At 39.2% G+C, this 22,433-nt stretch overlaps 1 protein-coding gene and 3 long non-coding RNA genes across 4 annotated transcripts; all 4 read right to left on the bottom strand.

Moving 5' to 3' along the window:
• Positions 1-131: 131 nt before the first annotated feature.
• LOC117761937 (B-cell receptor CD22-like) lies at positions 132-20,427 on the bottom strand. The gene is made up of 7 exons (XM_034586307.1): positions 20,283-20,427; positions 20,083-20,187; positions 19,493-19,690; positions 19,047-19,379; positions 18,531-18,870; positions 18,384-18,441; positions 132-382 (listed from the first exon to the last, which is right to left on the bottom strand). Exons 2-7 carry the CDS (start codon positions 20,138-20,140, stop codon positions 317-319), a joined length of 1,053 nt encoding a protein of 350 aa, XP_034442198.1. The 5' UTR covers positions 20,141-20,187; positions 20,283-20,427; the 3' UTR covers positions 132-316.
• Positions 1,552-2,475, bottom strand: LOC117762034. Its single transcript, XR_004613922.1, has 3 exons — positions 2,446-2,475; positions 1,844-2,041; positions 1,552-1,730 (listed from the first exon to the last, which is right to left on the bottom strand). It is a non-coding gene; the product is annotated as an uncharacterized LOC117762034 (long non-coding RNA).
• LOC117762028 lies at positions 5,777-7,024 on the bottom strand. The gene is made up of 2 exons (XR_004613921.1): positions 6,922-7,024; positions 5,777-6,023 (listed from the first exon to the last, which is right to left on the bottom strand). It is a non-coding gene; the product is annotated as an uncharacterized LOC117762028 (long non-coding RNA).
• Positions 15,373-15,914, bottom strand: LOC117762005. Its single transcript, XR_004613912.1, has 2 exons — positions 15,725-15,914; positions 15,373-15,479 (listed from the first exon to the last, which is right to left on the bottom strand). It is a non-coding gene; the product is annotated as an uncharacterized LOC117762005 (long non-coding RNA).
• Positions 20,428-22,433: the final 2,006 nt, after the last annotated feature.

Here is a 22,433-nt window from a genome sequence, read left to right as displayed (position 1 = left end):
GTGACAGAGATACCATCAGAGATATTAAGGAAAACAAAATTCGTGTCGAAGGAGATTTCTATTTTTAATGGAGGGGGAAATATTAGATAAAAAAATAGGCCTTTGTTTATAGCGATGTACTAATTTTAGAGGTCCACTAACAGGCCAGTTTGCCTGAAAGTGGAAATAGAAATGCATTTATAGACTGTGTTTACTCAGGTGTTGTTTTGGGTGTAAACCTGACAACAGCATAGGGGCTTTGCTCTTCTTCTTGGGGCTGATGTGACTGGATTTGTGAGTAGAGAGCATCTCTGTTGTTGGGGAGTTGGACGCTGCTTTAGAGAATATCATCCTCCTCTATTGGTTGAGCCGAGATATCGTCGTACACTTGACCAGGGCTTATCTGATGAAGAGACAAGAGAAACATTTTTATTTAATATTTCTGTGTATTTAAAATTCTCTTAATGAAATTAAAAGATTCCAAATGGAGGTCAAATGAATGGGAGGGTTCAATATAGCTGCATTTGCCTGGAATAACTCTTGATGTATATACAATTAAAAACTGAATTGTACTGACAAATAAAACATGATTTATGTACAGTATTGTTAAATATAACATTCATGGAACACATGGGACAATGCATCTCTGTTTCATTAGAACAATGGTTGAAGCTGCTGTTTGGACTCAGTTGAACTCTCTGAATAGATGAGGACGTTTGTCTAATGGAAGAAACTGTTAAAATTCTCTGCTTTACCTCCTCCAAGTTGAAGGAGGTTTCAGTTCTAGGAGACTGGATGGAAGTCATCTTTCTTCTAGAGAGTGAAATGAATAGGTGAAGCCAGGTTAGTGTGAAAGAGAATGTGAAAGTCATTGCTTTGAAGCAGAGCACAGTGATGCTCACCTAATCCACAAGAAGATGGAGGTGGGTATTACAACCAGGAGAACAACAACGATTCTTATGGCTACTTGAGTCCATTTTCTTCTTCTGTGGACAGTGAGCATCTTTTGACGAGAGCTCTTTTGGAGCATTTTAACCTTGCAGGAGTAGTTTCCTGCATGTTCACTGCTGACGGGGTCTAGAACCAGGTACTTGCTTTGTGTTTTTGTCAGATTCAGAGGTTGATTGTTCAAGTACCAAATGTAGTTCATGTTGTCCGTCAGAGGACAACTGGTTCTGCAGGTCAGCGTGACTCTCTGTCCCTCTGTCACCTCCTCAGAAGGACTAAACTTCACTTTCAGATCTGAAAGATGAGATTGGTCAGTTGATAAAGACGTTCCTGAACAAGTGTCTTCTAAAACAACCCAAACAAGCAAGAAGGGTAAATGGAATTAGTTTGTTGAATTAGTTTCCTTATTATTATCGATAGTAACTCTCTATAGAAAGTATGCAGGTATTTAATCTAAATACTGTACCTACCTGTGACGACCAAAGTCACCCCAGGAACAGCCGGCCATTTCCCTGCATCACTTCCTATTCTGAATATGTATTCTGCTGAGTCATTCTTGTTCAGTTTATTGATAGTCAGGATGTGGCGGTTCATCACTTCGTGAAACTTAATACGATCTGTACTCTTTATCAGCTCTTCACCAGCCGCAATATCACTTCTCCTATTCTTATACCACGATTTAGACTTCCACTGCTGGTTGTAAGGATCCGAGTATTCACTGGAGATGTTCACTGAGGAACCTTTCAGAGCACAGATCCTCCTGTTGACATAATTCACTCTGGAGCAGTATTGATCCTGAATACCTGAAACAGAGATTTTAAACAAATCATCAAACAGTTTATCTTTCTCCCTTTTACAGGCTCTTGACTCAAATCTTTTATGAATTGTAACAGACCACGAACGAGCTCATACTCACAAACTTCATCTGAGAACAAGTGCTCTACAGCACAGGAGTAAGAGTGAGGAGAGGAGCTGAGAACTGGTTGTGGTTCCTGCTCCAATCGTCTGTTTCTGTACCATGTGATGGTTTGAGCTTCAGTCTGTGGACAGCTGGTGTTACAGGCCAGTTTGAAATACCACCAGTCTTCAGTCTTTTGAACATGTACTTGTATTTCTGTTGGGAGAGAATGAAAAAACAAACTGCTTCTCACCACTTCATCTCTGCCACGTTAATCGAGATGATCTAATAACTTGAGTGACCAAACAGTTACTGGATAATCCCTTCCACATAATGATGAGTGAAAATCCATCCATGCTTTCTTTAGTTAAGTTGTACACATACACACACACACACACGTTTCCATTCTTGACCAATTCATGCCTAACCTTAACCCAACCAGAATTCATATCTCATGGTCCCTAACCAGGACCTCAGTATGACCGGGCTTCAACGTGTAAGGTAACTAACGATCTCTGGTGAAACACTGTCGATCTTTTAAATTGTGAGAACATTATTTAAAGGATTTAGACGTATGGGGTTGGGAGTGTGTTTGCATGTAATTATTTGTGAAACTTCACCTCTGGGATATGTGATGGAGCACGGCTCATCTTCTGGTCTCTGCTGATTTGAGCACATTCTGCCTTTAGCATAGGTCACAGTGAAGCAGGCTGATGTGAGAGAAGCTGGACAAAAGAAAAACGACATTCTGTGGTGAACAGTGTTTCACAAGCTTTATAATTCAAGGCAGCAGGATACGGAGCCACATGTTGTCACTCACCCACTGAGACTTCAGGGGCTCTGAGATGCTCGTAGCCTTTGAGAGCACAGGAGTATGTGACTGATTCCTCGCTGCTGATTAGCTCCTGGTACCAAGGAGACGAGTCCTGATAGAGAAACTCTGTGTTCTTGTACCAGATATAGACCACAGGGCTTTCAGTCAGAGGACAACTGCTGCTGCACATCAGTGACACTGTCTTTTCTCCTGTGGCAGGAAACACCTTCACCTGCAGGTCTGAGAGGATGTTGAATAAAACAAGAATTAATGCACTGATGTTATTTTTGCAGTGATCAATTAATAATAAATAACTGAACCACTGTACCTGCAACAAGGAGCTGAATGACTCCCCCCTGGCATTTATTTTGTTTGTCATTCACGTCACTACAACAGTAAGTGTTTTTATCACTCTCTCTCAGATCATTGATCGTAATAGTGAAGTTGCTCTCTTCAGATATGTTCACACGTTTTCCATCTGCAAAGATCTGATCTTGAACCATCTTGTTGTCCTCCCAGCGAACAGTGAACCATTTCCTGCTTGATTTGGGAAGTTGAGCTGAGCAGTGTAGATCCACTGATGAACCTTTTAAGGCACAGATGCTTTTTGCTCCAACCCCTTTAACAGAAAAGCATTTTTATAGTTCTTAACTTCTCGAAGATAAATTATTTTCTTCAAATCAATCTACAATTGACTAATATGCTGATAAACATTTAAATTTCTTACGGTTCAGTTACGATTCACAGTTAGTATTGTAGAAATAAACGGTCATTCATACCTGAGATGTACAGGAACAAACCCATGAACACACATTCAGCTCCTGCCGACAACATGGCCAGTGTTGTCTTCAGCTTCTCAACAGAAAGTATCACTTTAAATGAAAGCTCATCAAAAATCAAAACTTTAAATTGTAAAAATCTATCACAGAGTAAATGAAGACTGAAGTCAGAATGGTCTGTTTGTCTGTGTGAGACGGTTTGTCAGATCTCAACTTGTAAAAAATCGCTTCCTCATAAAAAGAGTTCTATGCATTTCCTGTTTTATGTGACTCGTCTGCTAACGTTCTAGATTGTGTAACTGTGGCTTCTAGACACTGACAGTAACGTCAGTAAAGCTTTGCCTTGCAGCAATGTTCTCACAACTTAAACACCATGTACATGACGTCATAACCACAAACTCACAAGTTTCATTTGTGAGCAGCAATAGTCTCTTAATAATCATGGAAGTGTTTTGGATGTAACATAATAAACCTAGAGTTCCATCTCCCATTGCCTTTTAACAAGTTTCTTAGCTGTTGCTAACATTAAACTAATTTGAAACTAGAATGTTGCTCTGACAGTCCATACCTCCACCAAGGCTAATAAGTATTATGTAATATGTCAAAGCAGCGTTTCCAGTTAATTATCCAGACGGTGGCGGCCACCAGATTGTAGTTTGTTCCACCACATTTTCATAATCAACCAAACCACTTTTACGCTTCTCTTATTATTATAACATGGAATCTCTAGATTGGTGTTTTGCCACATTGCTGCATTGTATCGTTTTGTGTCGTGCAATTTGCAGCACTATTTGCCATGTGCCTGCACTATCATCCCTAAAGTTTTTACCATCCACGCAGTCAGTCAGACCTCAGTTTCAGCTGCAGTTGTGTGCTTGTTTGCTGTCACTTGGAATTAACCATATACATATTGAGTTAAGTTTGTGGGAAACTTACTGTGTGTATTGGCCACGTCCCACCCATAGACTGTATATATAGATGGACGTAGTGTCCGTGACGTCACCCGTTGGTTTCTGAAGAGTGAAAATGAGGCTAGTAGTAGGCGTTCACCTGACGCCATCTTGCCAGTGCTGACTCCTCCTAGTTCCTGGCTAACCAATAAATGGGCAAAGAGGAGTCGTGCGAGTTAGACTGACAGCTGAGCCACGCCCGCAGAGCTCAACGTTACCTGGTTAGCTCAGGCTAAGGAGCTAGGCTACATGCTACCCGATGCCGCAAACCGGCTAGCGCTGCGGTGCAGTTGCTTCTGGATGGTCGCGATCTTTACAACGAACTCACTAGAGGTAAGTAACCTTGAAACTACACAACAACAAAACCTATTGCTTTATCTATTATCATAATCATATGCTTACATGCCTCAAGTGGTTTTTAATATGTAATTGTTATAAAAGTTACCGTTAATTTAACACGTGTAATGAACAGATTGAAGCAAATTAACTACATTACTACAGAGTCGTGTGTTTGGTTGTCACTTGATTTTAATTTTAATAAGTTAATATCAATACGCTACATGTGTAAGTTGCATGTGATAGTAACTATATGTTTCACAAATGTTCTGATACAGGCTGGTATAACCACCATTACTATTGCCACCTCGTTTATTTAGCCTGTTATGGAATTTACAGTGAATTAGACAGTTTAGATAAGATTATAATCTCCACACACCACTGTTGTAAACAGTTCTCATATTTATTATATAATTATGTTTTCACACTGAGAGAAATGGAGGGAACATCGGTTCTGTCTGAAATCTGTGGTGCTTCCACCTGCTGAACACAGAATAAACTGTAAGAACCAGTCTTAGCTGGAACATACACAACATAAAACATCCTTTTATAGTGAGTTTCTTCTTTTCATTAGATGAAGCACAGCAGCACCTGATGTCCTCAGCATCCACTGTGGCAGCAGCAACATGGTGGAGATCGGCAGCTTCAGGCTGGTCAACATGAGGACGACCTGCACCAGCTTCATCTGCACAACACTTCATGTTTTCCTCCCTTAACTAAAGATGGCTTGCAACTGTTTAGAGTTGGCAGTCATTGCTAAGTGTCATGGATAATAGAGTTAATTTCTATATTCATTATGGTTGGTTAAAAAAATGAACACTTATCAGAACAATGTTTATCTTTTACTTTCTGATTTGATACACTTTAGATAAAAACCCAGTGTTTTATTTTTCTTCTTTGCCATAAGAGACAGAACACAGTCAGCACAGCTGTGTCCTTCAGGCTCGTCCGTCCCTAATAAAATGACAGGAAACATAAAAGTATGGCATTATTGTAGAGGAAGTGTTACTCATGAACAAAGTTTGTATCCTTATTTTCTGTGGATATTCAACTATGTATTTGAATATAGTTGTGGATTAAACAGTGCACTACCAAGACAATGAATGTACAGTATGGACTTCTTCCACATTAAAAGTATTGCATATATTATTTAATACATTATGTATTATGTGCAATACTTTGCTTTGATTGTTTGTAAGTTATGAAAACAGGTCTGTACCTGGAGTCAGTGTTGAAGTGATGACCCTCAGTGTTCAGTCTGGTTGGATTCCAGTTGTGTCTCATGTTGGACATCCACAGGTGCAGGCTGTCTGAGTCACCTAGAGGAACATTCAACACAAATACACAGATATGTAAAGTCATACATGTGCCAGGTTAACTCCTTAACAGACTTTTACATGGTAAAAAGTGTATTACTTCAAAGTTCATCAGATCATAATCATTTCACCTTAGGAAATAGGTGGTGGACATCAGCCTCAGGTTCTCTATGTGACTGTCTATTCTAGTAAAGTTACACTTCCTATAATTTATTTATATGTGACAAAAAAATACATTATTCTGCATGTCCACTTATTTAACACAATAATTCAGTAAAGTCTGCCTAAGATTAACGATGTAAAAACTGAATGCAGGCGACAAGTTTAGTTTTCACTAACACGTTACAACACATTAACACCAATACTCTGAATAAAACGTTTTAGTTGATCACAGTAAATCTGTTTCTGCAGAATAATAATCTGTGTTTGTGGTAAAAATTTTAACTATTTAAATTTAACGTTACGTTACCGTACAGCCACAATAACAAAGTTCAGCTCAACGAGTTTCCCACTGCAGCAGCTGCACTAATGTTTTTTCTTGAACAATAATCTAATATGACATTAATACTGAAGTTACTAACAATAACGTAGTCAAGTCAAATAGGTTGGCGAGTGAAACAACTTTACATAACATTAGATATCTTACGTGGTGGAGCTTATTCTCCAGACACACACAGTCACCTGTCTCAGTTTAAAAGATTCATAACGCTTCTCTCTGCTGTGTGGACCGGTTCATGTCGGTTCATGTCGGTAATAACTCCCGTACGGTCCCGTTAGCATCGCCATTACTGCTGGTATCTTCCCTGCAGGCTAGCGGAGCTAAGCTAACAAGCCAGGTACAGAGACACCGATACCTGCTCATCACTACTAACACATAAATAAAATACTAAACTTTACTTACCACAGAAACTGGGGCGCAGACGTCTTTAACTTCTCCGTCAGGAGAACAAGCCGAACATCAAACCGTATTATTCATCCGATATGTGAGTGAAACCTCTCCACAGACTCAGGTCCTGTTCGGGGACGGGGGTTAGCCTGTTAGCCTGTTAGCCTGTTAGCTCAGGTGAAGCCGAGCAGGCAACAGGCTAGGTACTGGAGTCGCGATGTAACGGTGACGTCACCTGTCCATCAAGTGATAATTATTCATAATATCAAACCTCTATATAATTTAAACAAGTGAGTTAGAAAAACATTCACCCCCCTCAGAGTTGTCATGAAGGAAGAACTTAGTGATTGAGACTAAAACCGTTTTTTGAACCAGGCTGTAAACAGGTTTAATTCTGCTCTAAAGTCGGGCTTTTTATCATGGGAGTCAATGGAAATTGACTCCTTCTTGGAGCCAGCCTCAAGTGGCCACCCAGTGAACTACAGCTTTTTGCACTTCCGCATTGGTCTCATCGCTCAGCCCGGGATGTTGCCCCTTGGTCCCGCCCCTCCACAAAATTTCGTGGTTGTCAGTTCAGTGGTTTTTGTGTAATCCTGCTAATTTACAAACTCAAACACTGATGATTTATGGCGTTTATTCGTTGACATTTTTATTGTTGTTTATATTTATAATTTGAAAATTAGAAGGTTTTAAGATTTTTTGCTTAGTTTTTTTGAAAAATTAACTTAATTTGAAATTAAAATGTTTTTTACACTTCCTATCTGTCGTTGCTGTCAGAATTATAACATAATGTTGACGAACTCTGTTTGAGGGGCCAGCCGAGAATGTTGTCCATGCTAATGCTGATATTTTGCTCAATGAAATTTTTCCTCTGTGTTTGGGCCTCTCATCTAAATGCAAACGGTATTTTAACTCACTAATACAGAGATTTATACAAACGCCTTCCAATAGTGCAGATTTTTGCAGAACCTGGTTTCTGTTTATCAGTGTGTAAAAACAAAACAAAGCATTTTGGAAACGATGATGTCACAGTTTACTTCACACGTGCCGACTGTTGCTTTGTGTAATGAGCAGACACCAGAAACAACAACATCAATGGCAGCTGTTTACCAGTTTCAGTAGTTGTGTTAGCAGTTCTTGGTCCAGTTACAAGTGTGCAGCTAAATGTAGCAGCACAGCTCCACAATTCAAACATTGACCGGAGCTTGACTTGCCCAATTTTACTTGGAACACATTATTCTTCTCTGGTGTTTGGTGGATTGTTGATCATAGACTTTTTCGCCACCTACTGGCCCAGCAAGCTCGTTTGAGTGTTTGTTGTCTGCAGTAGTTTAGACAAGGCCTTTGTCTGTAGTGAAGTGCTAATTTTAGAGGTCCACTAACAGGCCAGTTTGTCTGAAAGTGGAAATAGAAATGCATTTGTAGACTTGTGGTCAATCATGTTGCAACATAAAAAAACGAATATATAAAATACATTCATTAGAAATATAATTTTATTTCTCATTTTCGTCATAAGACTCTTTAATTACATTCAGCATAGCAGGTAACATGTCAAGTAAATGCCATTACAATCAAAGTAGCCTATTAATACAAACATATAAAATAATGAATATGGTCTGAGGCAGCTTTTAATTTTGAGTAGTCACAAAGTGACTTATACCACGATTTAGACTTCCACTGCTGGTTGTAAGGATCCGAGTATTCACTGGAGATGTTCACTGAGGAACCTTTCAGAGCACAGATCCTCCTGTTGACATAATTCACTCTGGAGCAGCTTTGATCCTGAACACCTGAAACAGAGATTTTAAACAAATCATCAAACAGTTTATCTTTCTCCCTTTTACAGGCTCTTGACTCAAATCTTTTATGAATTATAACAGACCACAAACGGGCTCATACTCACAAACTTCATCTGAGAACAAGTGCTCTACAGCACAGGAGTAAGAGTGAGGAGAGGAGCTGAGAACTGATTGTGGTTCCTGCTCCAATCGTCTGTTTCTGTACCATGTGATGGTTTGAGCTTCAGTCTGTGGACAGCTGGTGTTACAGGCCAGTTTGAAATACTGATGAGCTTCAGTCTTTTGAACATGTACTTGTACTTCTGTTGGGAGAGAATGAAAAAACAAACTGCTTCTCACCACTTCATCTCTGCCACGTTAATCGAAATGGGCTAATAACTTGAGTGAGCAAATAGTTACTGGATAATCCCTGCCACATAATGATGAGTGAAAATCCATCCATGCTTTCTTTAGTTAATTTGTACACATACACACACACATGTTTACATTCTTGACCAATTCCTGCCGAACCTTAACCCAACCAGAACTCATATCTCATGGTCCCTAACCAGGACCTCAGTATGACCGGGCTTCAACGTGTAAGGTAACTAACGATCTCTGGTGAAACACTGTAGATCTTTTATTTTGTGAAAAACATTATTTAAAGGATTTAGACGTATGGGGTTGGGAGTGTGTTTGCATGTAATTATTTGTGAAACTTCACCTCTGGGATATGTGATGGAGCACGGCTCATCTTCTGGTCTCTGCTGATTTGAGCACATTCTGCCTTTAGCATAGGTCACAGTGAAGCAGGCTGACGTGAGAGAAGCTGGACAAAAGAAGAACGACATTCTGTGGTGAACAGTGTTTCACAAGCTTTACAATTCAAGGCACCAGGATATGGAGCCACATGTTGTCACTCACCCACTGAGACTTCAGGGGCTCTGAGATGCTCGTAGCCTTTGAGAGCACAGGAGTATGTGACTGATTCCTCGCTGCTGATTAGCTCCTGGTACCAAGGAGACGAGTCCTGATAGAGAAACTCTGTGTTCTTGTACCAGATATAGACCACAGGGCTTTCAGTCAGAGGACAACTGCTGCTGCACATCAGGGACACTGTCTTTTCTCCTGTGGTAGGAAACACCTTCACCTGCAGGTCTGAGAGGATGTTGAATAAAACAAGAATTAATGCACTGATGTTATTTTTGCAGTAATAAATTCATAATAAATAACTGAACCACTGTACCTGCAACAAGGAGCTGAATGACTCCCCCCTGGCATTTATCTCGTTTGTCATTAACGTCACTACAACAGTAAGTGTTTTTATCACTCTCTCTCAGATCATTGATTGTAATTGTGAAGTTGCTCTCTTCAGATTTGTTCACACGTTTTCCATCTGCAAAGATCTGATCTTGAACCTTCTTGTTGTCCTCCCAGCGAACAGTGAACCATTTCCTGCTTGATTTGGGACGTTGAGCTGAGCAGTGTAGATCCACTGATGAACCTTTTAAGGCACAGATGCTGTTTGCTCCAACCCCTTTAACAGAAAAGCATTTTTATAGTTCTTCAATCTACAATTGACTAATATGCTGATAAACATTTTAATTTCTTATGGTTCAGTTACGATTCACAGTTAGTATTGTAGAAATAAACGGTCATTCATACCTGAGATGTACAGGAACAAACCCATGAACACACATTCAGCTCCTGTCGACAACATGGCCAGTGTTGTCTTCAGCTTCTCAACAGAAAGTATCACTTTTTATGAAAGCTCATCAAAAATCAAAACTTTAAATGGTAAAAATCTATCAAAGAGTAAATAAAAGACTGAAGTCAGAATGGTCTGATTGTCTGTGTGAGACTGTTTGTCAGATCTCAACTTGTAAGAAATCACTTCCTCATAAAAAGAGCTCTATGCATTTCCTCTTTTATGTGACTCGCCTACTAACGTGTTAGGTTGTGTATCTGTCGCTTGTAGATACTGACAGTAACGTCAGTAAAGCTTTGCCTTGCAGCAATGTTCTCACAACTTAAACACCATGTACATGACGTCATAACCACAAACTCACAAGTTTCATTTGTAAGCAGCAATAGTCTCTAAATAATCATGGAAGTGTTTTGGATGTAACATAATAAACCTAGAGTTCCATCTCCCTTTGCCTTTTAACAGGTTTCTTAGCTGTTGCTAACATTAAACTAATTTGAAACTAGAATGTTGCTCTGACAGTCCATACCTCCACCAAGGCTAATAAGTATTATGTAATATGTCAAAGCAGCGTTTCCAGTTAATTATCCAGACGGTGGCGGCCACCAGATTGTAGTTTGTTCCACCACATTTTCATAATCAACCAAACCACTTTTACGCTTCTCTTATTATTATAACATGGAATCTCTAGATTGGTGTTTTGCCACATTGCTGCATTGTCGTTTTGTGTCGTGCAATTTGCAGCACTATTTGCCATGTGCTTGCACTATCATCCCTAAAGTTGTTACCATCCACGCAGTCAGTCAGACCTCAGTTTCAGCTGCAGTTGTGTGCTTGTTTGCTGTCACTTGGAATTAACCATATACGTATTGAGTTAAGTTTGTGGGAAACTTCCTGTGTGTATTCTTCCTTTGGCCACGTCCCACCCCTCCACAAAATGTCATGGTTGTCAGTTCAGTGGTTTTTGTGTAATCCTGCTAATTTACAAACTCAAACACTGATGATTTAAAGCGTTTATTCGTTGACATTTTTATTGTTGTTTATATTTATATTTTGAAAATTAGAAGGTTTTAATGTTCTTTGTTTTAGTTTTTTTGAAAAATGAACTTAATTTGATGTTAAAATGTTTTTTACACTTCCTATCTTTCGTTGCTGTCAGAATTATAACATAATGTTGACGAACTCTGTTTGAGGGGCCAGCCGAGAATGTTGTCCATGCTAATGCTGATATTTTGCTCAATGAAATTGTTCCTCTGTGTTTGGGCCTCTCATCTAAATGCAAACGGTATTTTAACTCACTAATACAGAGATTTATACAAACACCTTCCAATAGTGCAGATTTTTGAAGAACCTGGTTTCTGTTTATCCGTGTGTGAAAACAAAACAGAGCATTTTGGAAATGATGATGTCACAGTTTACTTCACACGTGCCGACTGTTGCTTTGTATAATGAGCAGACGCCAGAAACAACAACAACAATGGCAGCTGTTTAACAGTTTCAGTAGTTGTGTTAGCAGTTCTTGGTCCAGTTACAAGTGTTCAGATAAATGTAGCAGCACAGCTCCACATTTCAAACATTGACCGGAGCTTGACTTGCCCAATTTTACTTGGAACACATTATTCTTCTCTGGTGTTGGTGGATTGTTGATCATAGACTTTTTCTCCACCTACTGGCCCAGCAAGCGCGTTTGAGTGTTTGTTGTCTGCAGTAGTTTAGACAAGGCCTTTGTCTGTAGTGATGTGCTAATTTTAGAGGTCCACTAACAGGCCAGTTTGTCTGAAAGTGGAAATAGAAATGCATTTGTAGACTTGTGGTCAATCATGTTGCAACATAAAAAAACATATTAAACATTTTTTTTTCTCATTTTCGTCATAAGTCTCTTTAATTACATTCAGCATAGCAGGTAACATGTCAAGTAAATGCCATTACAATCAAAGTAGCCTATTAATACAAACATATAAAATAATGAATATGGTCTGAGGCAGCTTTTAATTTTGAGTAGTCACAAAGTCTGAATCACTTGTAATAACAGATGTTTGCTCAGGTGTTGTTTTGGGTGTAAAGCTGACAACAGCATAGGGGCTTTGCTCTTCTTCTTGGGGCTGATGTGGCTGGATTTGTGAGTAGAGAGCATCTCTGTTGTTGGGGAGTTGAACGCTGCTTTAGAGAATATCATCCTCTATTGGTTGAGCCGAGATGTTCTCGTACACTTGACCAGGGCTTATCTGATGAAGAGACAAGAGAAACATTTTTATTTAATATTTCTGTGTATTTAAAATTCTCTTAATGAAATTAACAGATTCCAAATGGAGGTCAAATGAATGGGAGGGTTCAATAAAGCTGCATTTGCCTGGAATAACTCTTGATGTATATAAAATTAAAAACTGAATTGTACTGAGAAAATAAAACATGATTTATGTACATTGTTGTAAAATATAACATTCATGGAACATATGGGACAATGCATCTCTGTTTCATTAGAACAATGGTTGAAGCTGCTGTTTGGACTCAGTTGAACTCTCTGAATAGATGAGGACGTTTGTCTAATGGAAGAAACTGTTAAAATTCTCTGCTTTACCTCCTCCAAGCTGAAGGAGGTTTCAGTTCTAGGAGACTGGATGGAAGTCATCTTTCTTCTAGAGAGTGAAATGAATAGGTGAAGCCAGGTTAGTGTGAAAGAGAATGTGAAAGTCATTGCTTTGAAGCAGAGCACAGTGATGCTCACCTAATCCACAAGAAGATGGAGGTGGGTATTACAACCAGGAGAAGAACAACGATTCTTATGGCTGCTTGAGTCCCTTTTCTTCTGTGGACAGTGAGCATCTTTTGAAGAGAGCTCTTTTGGAGCATTTTAACCTTGCAGGAGTAGTTTCCTGCATGTTCACTGCTGACGGGGTCTAGAACCAGGTACTTGCTTTGTGTTTTTGTCAGATTCAGAGGTTGATTGTTCAAGTACCAAATGTAGTTCATGTTGTCCGTCAGAGGACAACTGGTTCTGCAGGTCAGCGTGACTCTCTGCCCCTCGGTCACCTCCTCAGAAGGACTAAACTTCACTTTCAGATCTGAAAGATGAGATTGGTCAGTTGATAAAGACGTTCCTGAACAAGTGTCTTCTAAAACAACCCAAATAACCAAGAAGGGTAAATGGAATTAGTTTGTTGAATTAGTTTCCTTATTATTATCGATAGTAACTCTCTATAGAAAGTATGCAGGTATTTAATCTAAATACTGTACCTACCTGTGACGACCAAAGTCACCCCAGGAACAGCCGGCCATCTCCCTGCATCTCTTCCTATTCTGAATATGTATTCTGCTGAGTCATTCTTGTTCAGTTCATTGATAGTCAGGATGTGGCTGTTCATCACTCCATGAAACTTAATACGATCTGTATTCGTTATCAGCTCTTCACCAGCCGCAATATCACTTCTCCTATTCTTATACCACGATTTAGACTTCGACTGCTGGTTGTAAGGATCCGAGTATTCACTGGAGATGTTCACTGAGGAACCTTGCAGAGCACAGATCCTCCTGTTGACATAATTCATTCTGAAGCAGTTTAGATCCTGAATACCTGAAACAGAGATTTTAAACAAATCATCAAACAGTTTATCTTACTCCCTTTTACAGGCTCTTGACTCAAATCTTTTATGAATTATAACAGACGACAAACAAGCTCATACTCACAAACTTCATCTGAGAACAAGTGCTCTACAGCACAGGAGTAAGAGTGAGGAGAGGAGCTGGGAACTGATCGTGGTTCCTGCTCCAATCGTCTGTTTTTGTACCATGTGATGGTTTGAGCTTCCGTCTGTGGACAGCTGGTGTTACAGGCCAGTTTGAAATACTGATCTGCTTCAGTCTTTTGAACATGTACTTGTACTTCTGTTGGGAGAGAATAAAAAAACAAACTGCTTCTCACCACTTCATCTCTGCCACGTTAATTGAGATGGGCTAATAACTTGAGTAGTAGTTACTGGATAATCCCTGCCACATAATGATGAGTGAAAATCCATCCATGCTTTCTTTAGTTAATTTGTACACATACACACACACATGTTTACATTCACGACCAATTCATGCCTAACCTTAACACAACCAGAATTCATATCTCATGGTCCCTAACCAGGACCTCAGTATGACCGGGCTTCAACGTGTAAGGTAACTAACGATCTCTGGTGAAACACTGTAGATTTTTTAAATTGTGAAAACATTATTTAAAGGATTTAGACGTATGGGATTGGGAGTGTGTTTGCATGTAATTATTTGTGAAACTTCACCTCTGGGATATGTGATGGAGCACGGCTCATCTTCTGGTCTCTGCTGATTTGAGCACATTCTGCCTTTAGCATAGGTCACAGTGAAGCAGGCTGATGTGAGAGAAGCTGGACAAAAGAAGAACGACATTCTGTGGTGAACAGTGTTTCACAAGCTTTACAATTCAAGGCAGCAGGATACGGAGCCACATGTTGTCACTCACCCACTGAGACTTCAGGGGCTCTGAGATGCTCGTAGCCTTTGAGAGCACAGGAGTATGTGACTGATTCCTCACTGCTGATTAGCTCCTGGTACCAAGGAGACGAGTCCTGATAGAGAAACTCTGTGTTCTTGTACCAGATATAGACCACAGGGCTTTCAGTCAGAGGACAACTGCTGCTGCACATCAGGGACACTGTCTTTTCTCCTGTGGCAGGAAACACCTTCACCTGCAGGTCTGAGATGATGTTGAATAAAACAAGAATTAATGCACTGATGTTATTTTTGCAGTAATAAATTCATAATAAATAACTGAACCACTGTACCTGCAACAAGGAGCTGAATTTCTCCCCCCTGGCATTTATTTAGTTTGTCATTAACGTCACTACAACAGTAAGTGTTTTTATCACTCTCTCTCAGATCATTGATCATAATAGTGAAGTTGCTCTCTTCAGATATGTTCACACGTTTTCCATCTGCAAATATCTGATCTGGAACCTTCTTGTTGTCCTCCCAGTGAACAGTGAACCATTTCATGCTTGATTTGGGACGTTGAGCTGAGCAGTGTAGATCCACTGATGAACCTTTTAAGGCACAGATGCTGTTTGCTCCAACCCCTTTAACAGAAAAGCATTTTTATAGTTCTTAACTTCTAGAAGGTAAATTGTACATTATTTGTTTTTGTAAATACCGATTTGCTGTAATATATGTGAAGAGCAGAATCTGAGAAAACGTTTTGAGTGTCATCTTTTTTTTCTTCAAATCAATCTACAATTGACTAATATGCTGATAAACATTTAAATTTCTTACGGTTCAGTTACGATTCACAGTTAGTATTGTAGAAATAAACGGTCATTCATACCTGAGATGTACAGGAACAAACCCATGAACACACATTCAGCTCCTGCCGACAACATGGCCAGTGTTGTCTTCAGCTTCTCAACAGAAAGTATCACTTTAAATGAAAGCTCATCAAAAATAAAAACTTTAAATGGTAAAAATCTATCACAGAGTAAATGAAAGACTGAAGTCAGAATGGTCTGATTGTCTGTGGGAGATGGTTTGTCAGACCTCAACTTGTAAAAAATCGCTTCCTCCTTATTCTTAGTTTAAAAAAAGAGTTCTATGCATTTCCTGTGTTATGTGACTCGCCTACTAACGTGTTAGATTGTGTATCTGTCGCTTGTAGATACTGACAGTAACGTCAGTAAAACTTTACCTTGCAGCAATGTTCTCACAACTTAAACACCATGTACATGATGTCATAACAACAAACTCACAAGTTTCATTTGTAAGCAGCAATAGTCTCTTAATAATCATGGAAGTGTTTTGGATGTAACATAATAAACCTAGAGTTCCATCTCCCATTGCCTTTTAACAAGTTTCTTAGCTGTTGCTAACATTAAACTAATTTGAAACTAGAATGTTGCTCTGACAGTCCATACCTCCACCAAGGCTAATAAGTATTATGTAATATGTCAAAGCAGCGTTTCCAGTTAATTATCCAGACGGTGGCGGCCACCAGATTGTAGTTTGTTCCACCACATTTTCATAATCAACCAAACCACTTTTACGCTTCTCTTATTATTATAACATGGAAGCTCTAGATTGGTGTTTTGCCACATTGCTGCATTGTATCGTTTTGTGTCGTGCAATTTGCAGCACTATTTGCCATGTGCTTGCACTATCATCCCTAAAGTTTTTACCATCCACGCAGTCAGTCAGACCTCAGTTTCAGCTGCAGTTGTGTGCTTGTTTGCTGTCACTTGGAATTAACCATATACGTATTGAGTTAAGTTTGTGTGAAACTTCCTGTGTGTATTCTTCCTTTGGCCACGTCCCACCCCTCCACAAAATGTCATGGTTGTCAGTTCAGTTGTTTTTGTGTAATCCTGCTAATTTACAAACTAAAACACTGATGATTTATGACGTTTATTCATTGACATTTTTATTGTTGTTTATATTTATATTTAGAAAATCAGAAGGTTTTAAGGTTCTTTGTTTTAGTTTTTTTGAAAAATGAACTTAATTTGAAATTAAAATGTTTTTTACACTTCCTATCTTTCGTTGCTGTAAGAATTATAACATAATATTGACGAACTCTGTTTGAGGGGCCAGCCGAGAATGTTGTCCATGCTAATGCTGATATTTTGCTCAATGAAATGTTTCCTCTGTGTTTGGGCCTCTCATCTAAATGCAAACGGTATTTTAACTCACTAATATAGAGATTTATACAAACACCTTCCAATAGTGCAGATTTTTGAAGAACCTGGTTTCTGTTTATCCGTGTGTAAAAACAAAACAGAGCATTTTGGAAATGACGATGTCACAGTTTACTTCACACGTGCCGACTGTTGCTTTGTGTAATGAGCAGACACCAGAAACAACAACAACAATGGCAGCTGTTTACCAGTTTCAGTAGTTGTGTTAGCAGTTCTTGGTCCAGTTACAAGTGTGCAGCTAAATGTAGCAGCACAGCTCCACATTTCAAACATTGACCGGAGCTTGACTTGCCCAATTTTACTTGGAACACATTATTCTTCTCTGGTGTTGGTGGATTGTTGATCATAGACTTTTTCTCCACCTACTGGCCCAGCAAGCGCGTTTGAGTGTTTGTTGTCTGCAGTAGTTTAGACAAGGCCTTTGTCTGCAGTGATGTGCTAATTTTAGAGGTCCACTAACAGGCCAGTTTGCCTGAAAGAGGAAATAGAAATGCATTTGTAGACTTGTGGTCAATCATGTTGCAACATAAAGAAACAAATATAAAAAAAAACATTTATTAGAAATATAATTTTTTTTCTCATTTTCGTCATAAGACTCTTTAATTACATTCAGCATAGCAGGTAACATGTCAAGTAAATGCCATTACAATCAAAGTAGCCTATTAATACAAACATATAAAATAATGAATATGGTCTGAGACAGCTTTTAATTTTGAGTAGTCACAAAGTCTGAATCACTTATAATAACAGATGTTTGCTCAGGTGTTGTTTTGGGTGTAAACCTGACAACAGCATAGGGGCTTTGCTCTTCTTCTTGGGGCTGATGTGACTGGATTTGTGAGTAGAGAGCATCTCTGTTGTTGGGGAATTGGACGCTGCTATAGAGAATATCATCCTCCTCTATTGGTTGAGCCGAGATGTCGTCGTACACTTGACCAGGGCTTATCTGATGAAGAGACAAGAGAAACATTTTTATTTAATATTTCTGTGTGTTTAAAATTCTCTTAATGAAATTAAAAGATTCCAAATGGAGGTCAAATGAATGGGAGGGTTCAATATAGCTGCATTTGCCTGGAATAACTCTTGATGTATATAAAATTAAAAACTGAATTGTACTGAGAAAATAAAATGTGATTTATGTACAGTATTGTAAAATATAACATTCATGGAACATATGGGACAATGCATCTCTGTTTCATTAGAACAATGGTTGAAGCTGCTGTTTGGACTCGGTTGAACTCTCTGAATAGATGAGGACGTTTGTCTAATGGAAGAAACTGTTAAAATTCTCTGCTTTACCTCCTCCAAGTTGACAGAGGTTTCAGTTCTAGGAGACTGGATGGAAGTCATCTTTCTTCTAGAGAGTGAAATGAATAGGTGAAGCCAGGTTAGTGTGAAAGAGAATGTGAAAGTCATTGCTTTGAAGCAGAGCACAGTGATGCTCACCTAATCCACAAGAAGACGATGATGGGTATTATGACCAGGAGAAGAGCAACATATCCTATGGCTGCTTGAGTCCCTTTTCTTCTTCTGTGGACAGTGAGCATCTTTTGACGAGAGCTCTTTTGGAGCATTTTAACCTTGCAGGAGTAGTTTCCTGCATGTTCGCTGCTGACGGGGTCTAGAACCAGGTACTTGCTTTGTGTTTTTGTCAGATTCAGAGGTTGATTGTTCAAGTACCAAATGTAGTTCATGTTGTCCGTCAGAGGACAACTGGTTCTGCAGGTCAGCGTGACTCTCTGCCCCTCGATCACCTCCTCAGAAGGACTAAACTTCACTCTCAGATCTGAAAGATGAGATTGGTCAGTTGATAAAGACGTTCCTGAACAAGTGTCTTCTAAAACAACCCAAATAACCAAGAAGGGTAAATGGAATTAGTTTTTTGAATTAGTTGCCTTATTATTATCGATAGTAACTCTCTATAGAAAGTATGAAGGTATTTAATCTAAATACTGTACCTACCTGTGATGACCAAAGTTACCCCAGGAGCAGCCGGCCATCTCCCTGCATCACTTCTTATTCTGAATATGTATTCTGCTGAGTCATTCTTGTTCAGTTCATTGATTGTCAGGATGTGGCTGTTCATCACTCCATGAAACTTAATACGATCTGTATTCGTTATCAGCTCTTCACCAGCCGCCATATCACTTCTCCTATTCTTATACCACGATTTAGACTTCGACTGCTGGTTGTAAGGATCCGAGTATTCACTGGAGATGTTCACTGAGGAACCTTTCAGAGCACAGATCCTCCTGTTGACATAATTCACTCTGAAGCAGTATTTATCCTGAATACCTGAAACAGAGATTTTAAACAAATCATCAAACAGTTTATCTTTCTCCCTTTTACAGGCTCTTGACTCAAATCTTTTATGACTTATAACAGACCACAAACAGGCTCATACTCACAACCTTCATCTGAGAGCAAGTGCTCTACAGCACAGGAGTAAGAGTCAGGAGAGGAGCTGGGAACTCGTTGTGGTTCCTGCTCCAATCGTCTGTTTTTGTACCATGTGATGGTTTGAGCTTCCGTCTGTGGACAGCTGGTGTTACAGGCCAGTTTGAAATCCCACCAGACTTTAGTCTTTTGAACATGTACTTGTACTTCTGTTGGGAGAGAATAAAAAAACAAACTGCTTCTCACCACTTCATCTCTGCCACGTTAATCGAGATGGGCTAATAACTTGAGTGACCAAATAGTTACTGGATAATCCCTGCCATGTAATGATGAGTGAAAATCCATCCATGCTTTCTTTAGTTAATTTTTACACATACACACACACATTCTTGACCAATTCATGCCGAACCTTAACCCAACCAGAATTCATATCTCATGGTCCCTAACCAGGACCTCAGTATGACCGGGCTTCAACGTGTAAGGTAACTAACGATCTCTGGTGAAACACTGTAGATCTTTTAAATTGTGAAAACATTATTTAAAGGATTTAGACGTATGGAATTGGGAGTGTGTTTGCATGTAATTATTTGTGAAACTTCACCTCTGGGATATGTGATGGAGCACGGCTCATCTACTGGTCTCTGCTGATATGAGCACATTCTGCCTTTAGCATAGGTCACAGTGAAGCAGGCTGATGTGAGAGAAGCTGGACAAAAGAAAAACGACATTCTGTGGTGAACAGTGTTTCACAAGCTTTACAATTCAAGGCACCAGGATACAGAGCCACATGTTGTCACTCACCCACTGAGACTTCAGGGGCTCTGAGATGCTCGTAGCCTTTGAGAGCACAGGAGTATGTGACTGATTCCTCGCTGCTGATTAGCTCCTGGTACCAAGGAGACGAGTCCTGATAGAGAAACTCTGTGTTCTTGTACCAGATATAGACCACAGGGCTTTCAGTCAGAGGACAACTGCTGCTGCACATCAGGGACACCGTCTTTTCTCCTGTGGTAGGAAACACCTTCACCTGCAGGTCTGAGATGATGTTGAATAAAACAAGAATTAATGCACTGATGTTATTTTTGCAGTAATAAATTAATAATAAATAACTGAACCACTGTACCTGCAACAAGGAGCTGAATTTCTCCCCCCTGGCATTTATCTCGTTTGTCATTAACGTCACTACAACAGTAAGTGTTTTTATCACTCTCTCTCAGATCATTGATCGTAATAGTGAAGTCGCTCTCTTCAGATATGTTCACACGTTTTCCATCTGCAAAGATCTGATCTTGAACCTTCTTGTTGCCCTCCCAGCGAACAGTGAACCATTTCATGCTTGATTTGGGACGTTGAGCTGAGCAGTGTAGATCCACTGATGAACCTTTTAAGGCACAGATGCTTTTTGCTCCAACCCCTTTAACAGAAAAGCATTTTTATAGTTCTTAACTTCTAGTAGATAAATTGTACATTAATTGTTTTTGTAAATACCGATTTGCTGTAATATATGTGAGGACCAGAATCTGAGAAAATATTTGAGCTTCATCTTTTTTTCATCAAATCAATCTACAATTGACTAATATGCTGATAAACATTTAAATTTCTCACGGTTCAGTTACGATTCACAGTTAGTATTGCAGAAATAAACGGTCATTCATACCTGAGATGTACAGGAACAAACCCATGAACACACATTCAGCTCCTGTCGACAACATGGCCAGTGTTGTCTTCAGCTTCTCAACAGAAAGTATGACTTTTTATGAAAGCTCATCAAAAATCTAAACTTTAAATGGTAAAAATCTATCACAGAGAAAATAAAAGACTGAAGTCAGAATCGTCTGCTTGTCTGTGTGAGACTGTTTATCAGACCTCAACTTTTAAGAAATCGCTTCCTCATTATTCTTAGTTTAAAAAAAGAGTTCTATGCATTTCCTGTGTTATGTGACTCGCCTACTAACGTGTTAGATTGTGTAACTGTCGCTTCTAGATACTGACAGTAACGTCAGTAAAGCTTTGCCTCGCAGCAACGTTTTCACAACTTAAACACCATGTACATGATATCATAATCACAAACTCACAAGTTTCATTTGTGAGCAGCAATAGTCTCTTAATAATCATGGAAGTGTTTTGGATGTAACATAATAAACCTAGAGTTCCATCTCCCATTGCCTTTTAACAAGTTTCTTAGCTGTTGCTAACATTGAACTAATTTGAAACTAGAATGTTGCTCTGACAGTCCATACCTCCACCAAGGCTAATAAGTATTATGTAATATGTCAAAGCAGCGTTTCCAGTTAATTATCCAGACGGTGGCGGCCACCAGATTGTAGTTTGTTCCACCACATTTTCATCATCAACCAAACCATTTTTTTACGCTTCTCTTATTATTATAACATGGAATCTCTAGATTGGTGTTTTGCCACATTGCTGCTTTGTATCGTTTTGTGTCGTGCAATTTGCAGCACTATTTGCCATGTGCTTGCACTATCATCCCTAAAGTTTTTACCATCCACGCAGTCAGTCAGACCTCAGTTTCAGCTGCAGTTGTGTGCTTGTTTGCTGTCACTTGGAATTAACCATATACGTATTGAGTTAAGTTTGTGTGAAACTTCCTGTGTGTATTCTTCCTTTGGCCACGTCCCACCCCTCCACAAAATGTCATGGTTGTCAGTTCAGTGGTTTTTGTGTAATCCTGCTAATTTACAAACTAAAACACTGATGATTCATGACGTTTATTTGTTGACATTTTTATTGATGTTTCTATTTATATTTTGAAAATTAGAAAGTTTTAAGGTTCTTTGTTTTAGTTTTTTTGAAAAATGAACTTAATTTGATGTTAAAATGTTTTTTACACTTCCTATCTTTCGTTGCTGTAAGAATTATAACATAATATTGACGAACTCTGTTTGAGGGGCCAGCCGAGAATGTTGTCCATGCTAATGCTGATATTTTGCT

The sequence above is a fragment of the Hippoglossus hippoglossus genome, chromosome 1, assembly GCF_009819705.1.
Source record: "Hippoglossus hippoglossus isolate fHipHip1 chromosome 1, fHipHip1.pri, whole genome shotgun sequence".
Lineage (NCBI taxonomy): Eukaryota > Metazoa > Chordata > Actinopteri > Pleuronectiformes > Pleuronectidae > Hippoglossus > Hippoglossus hippoglossus.
The sequence above is the reverse complement of the archived record's forward strand: the minus strand, read 5'-3'. Positions and strand labels throughout refer to the sequence as shown.

Bases quoted from the DNA above. Each gene is read 5' to 3' on its own strand.
- LOC117761937 (XM_034586307.1), bottom strand. From the start codon at position 20,140: ATGTGCTCATATCAGCAGAGACCAGTAGATGAGCCGTGCTCCATCACA. The intron at 18,871-19,046 runs GTAGGTACAGTA...CTCATCTTTCAG, and splicing joins GGTAACTTTGGTCATCACAG to ATCTGAGAGTGAAGTTTAGT. The intron at 383-18,383 runs GTAAAGCAGAGA...TCTCTTCATCAG, and splicing joins CCTCTGTCAACTTGGAGGAG to ATAAGCCCTGGTCAAGTGTA.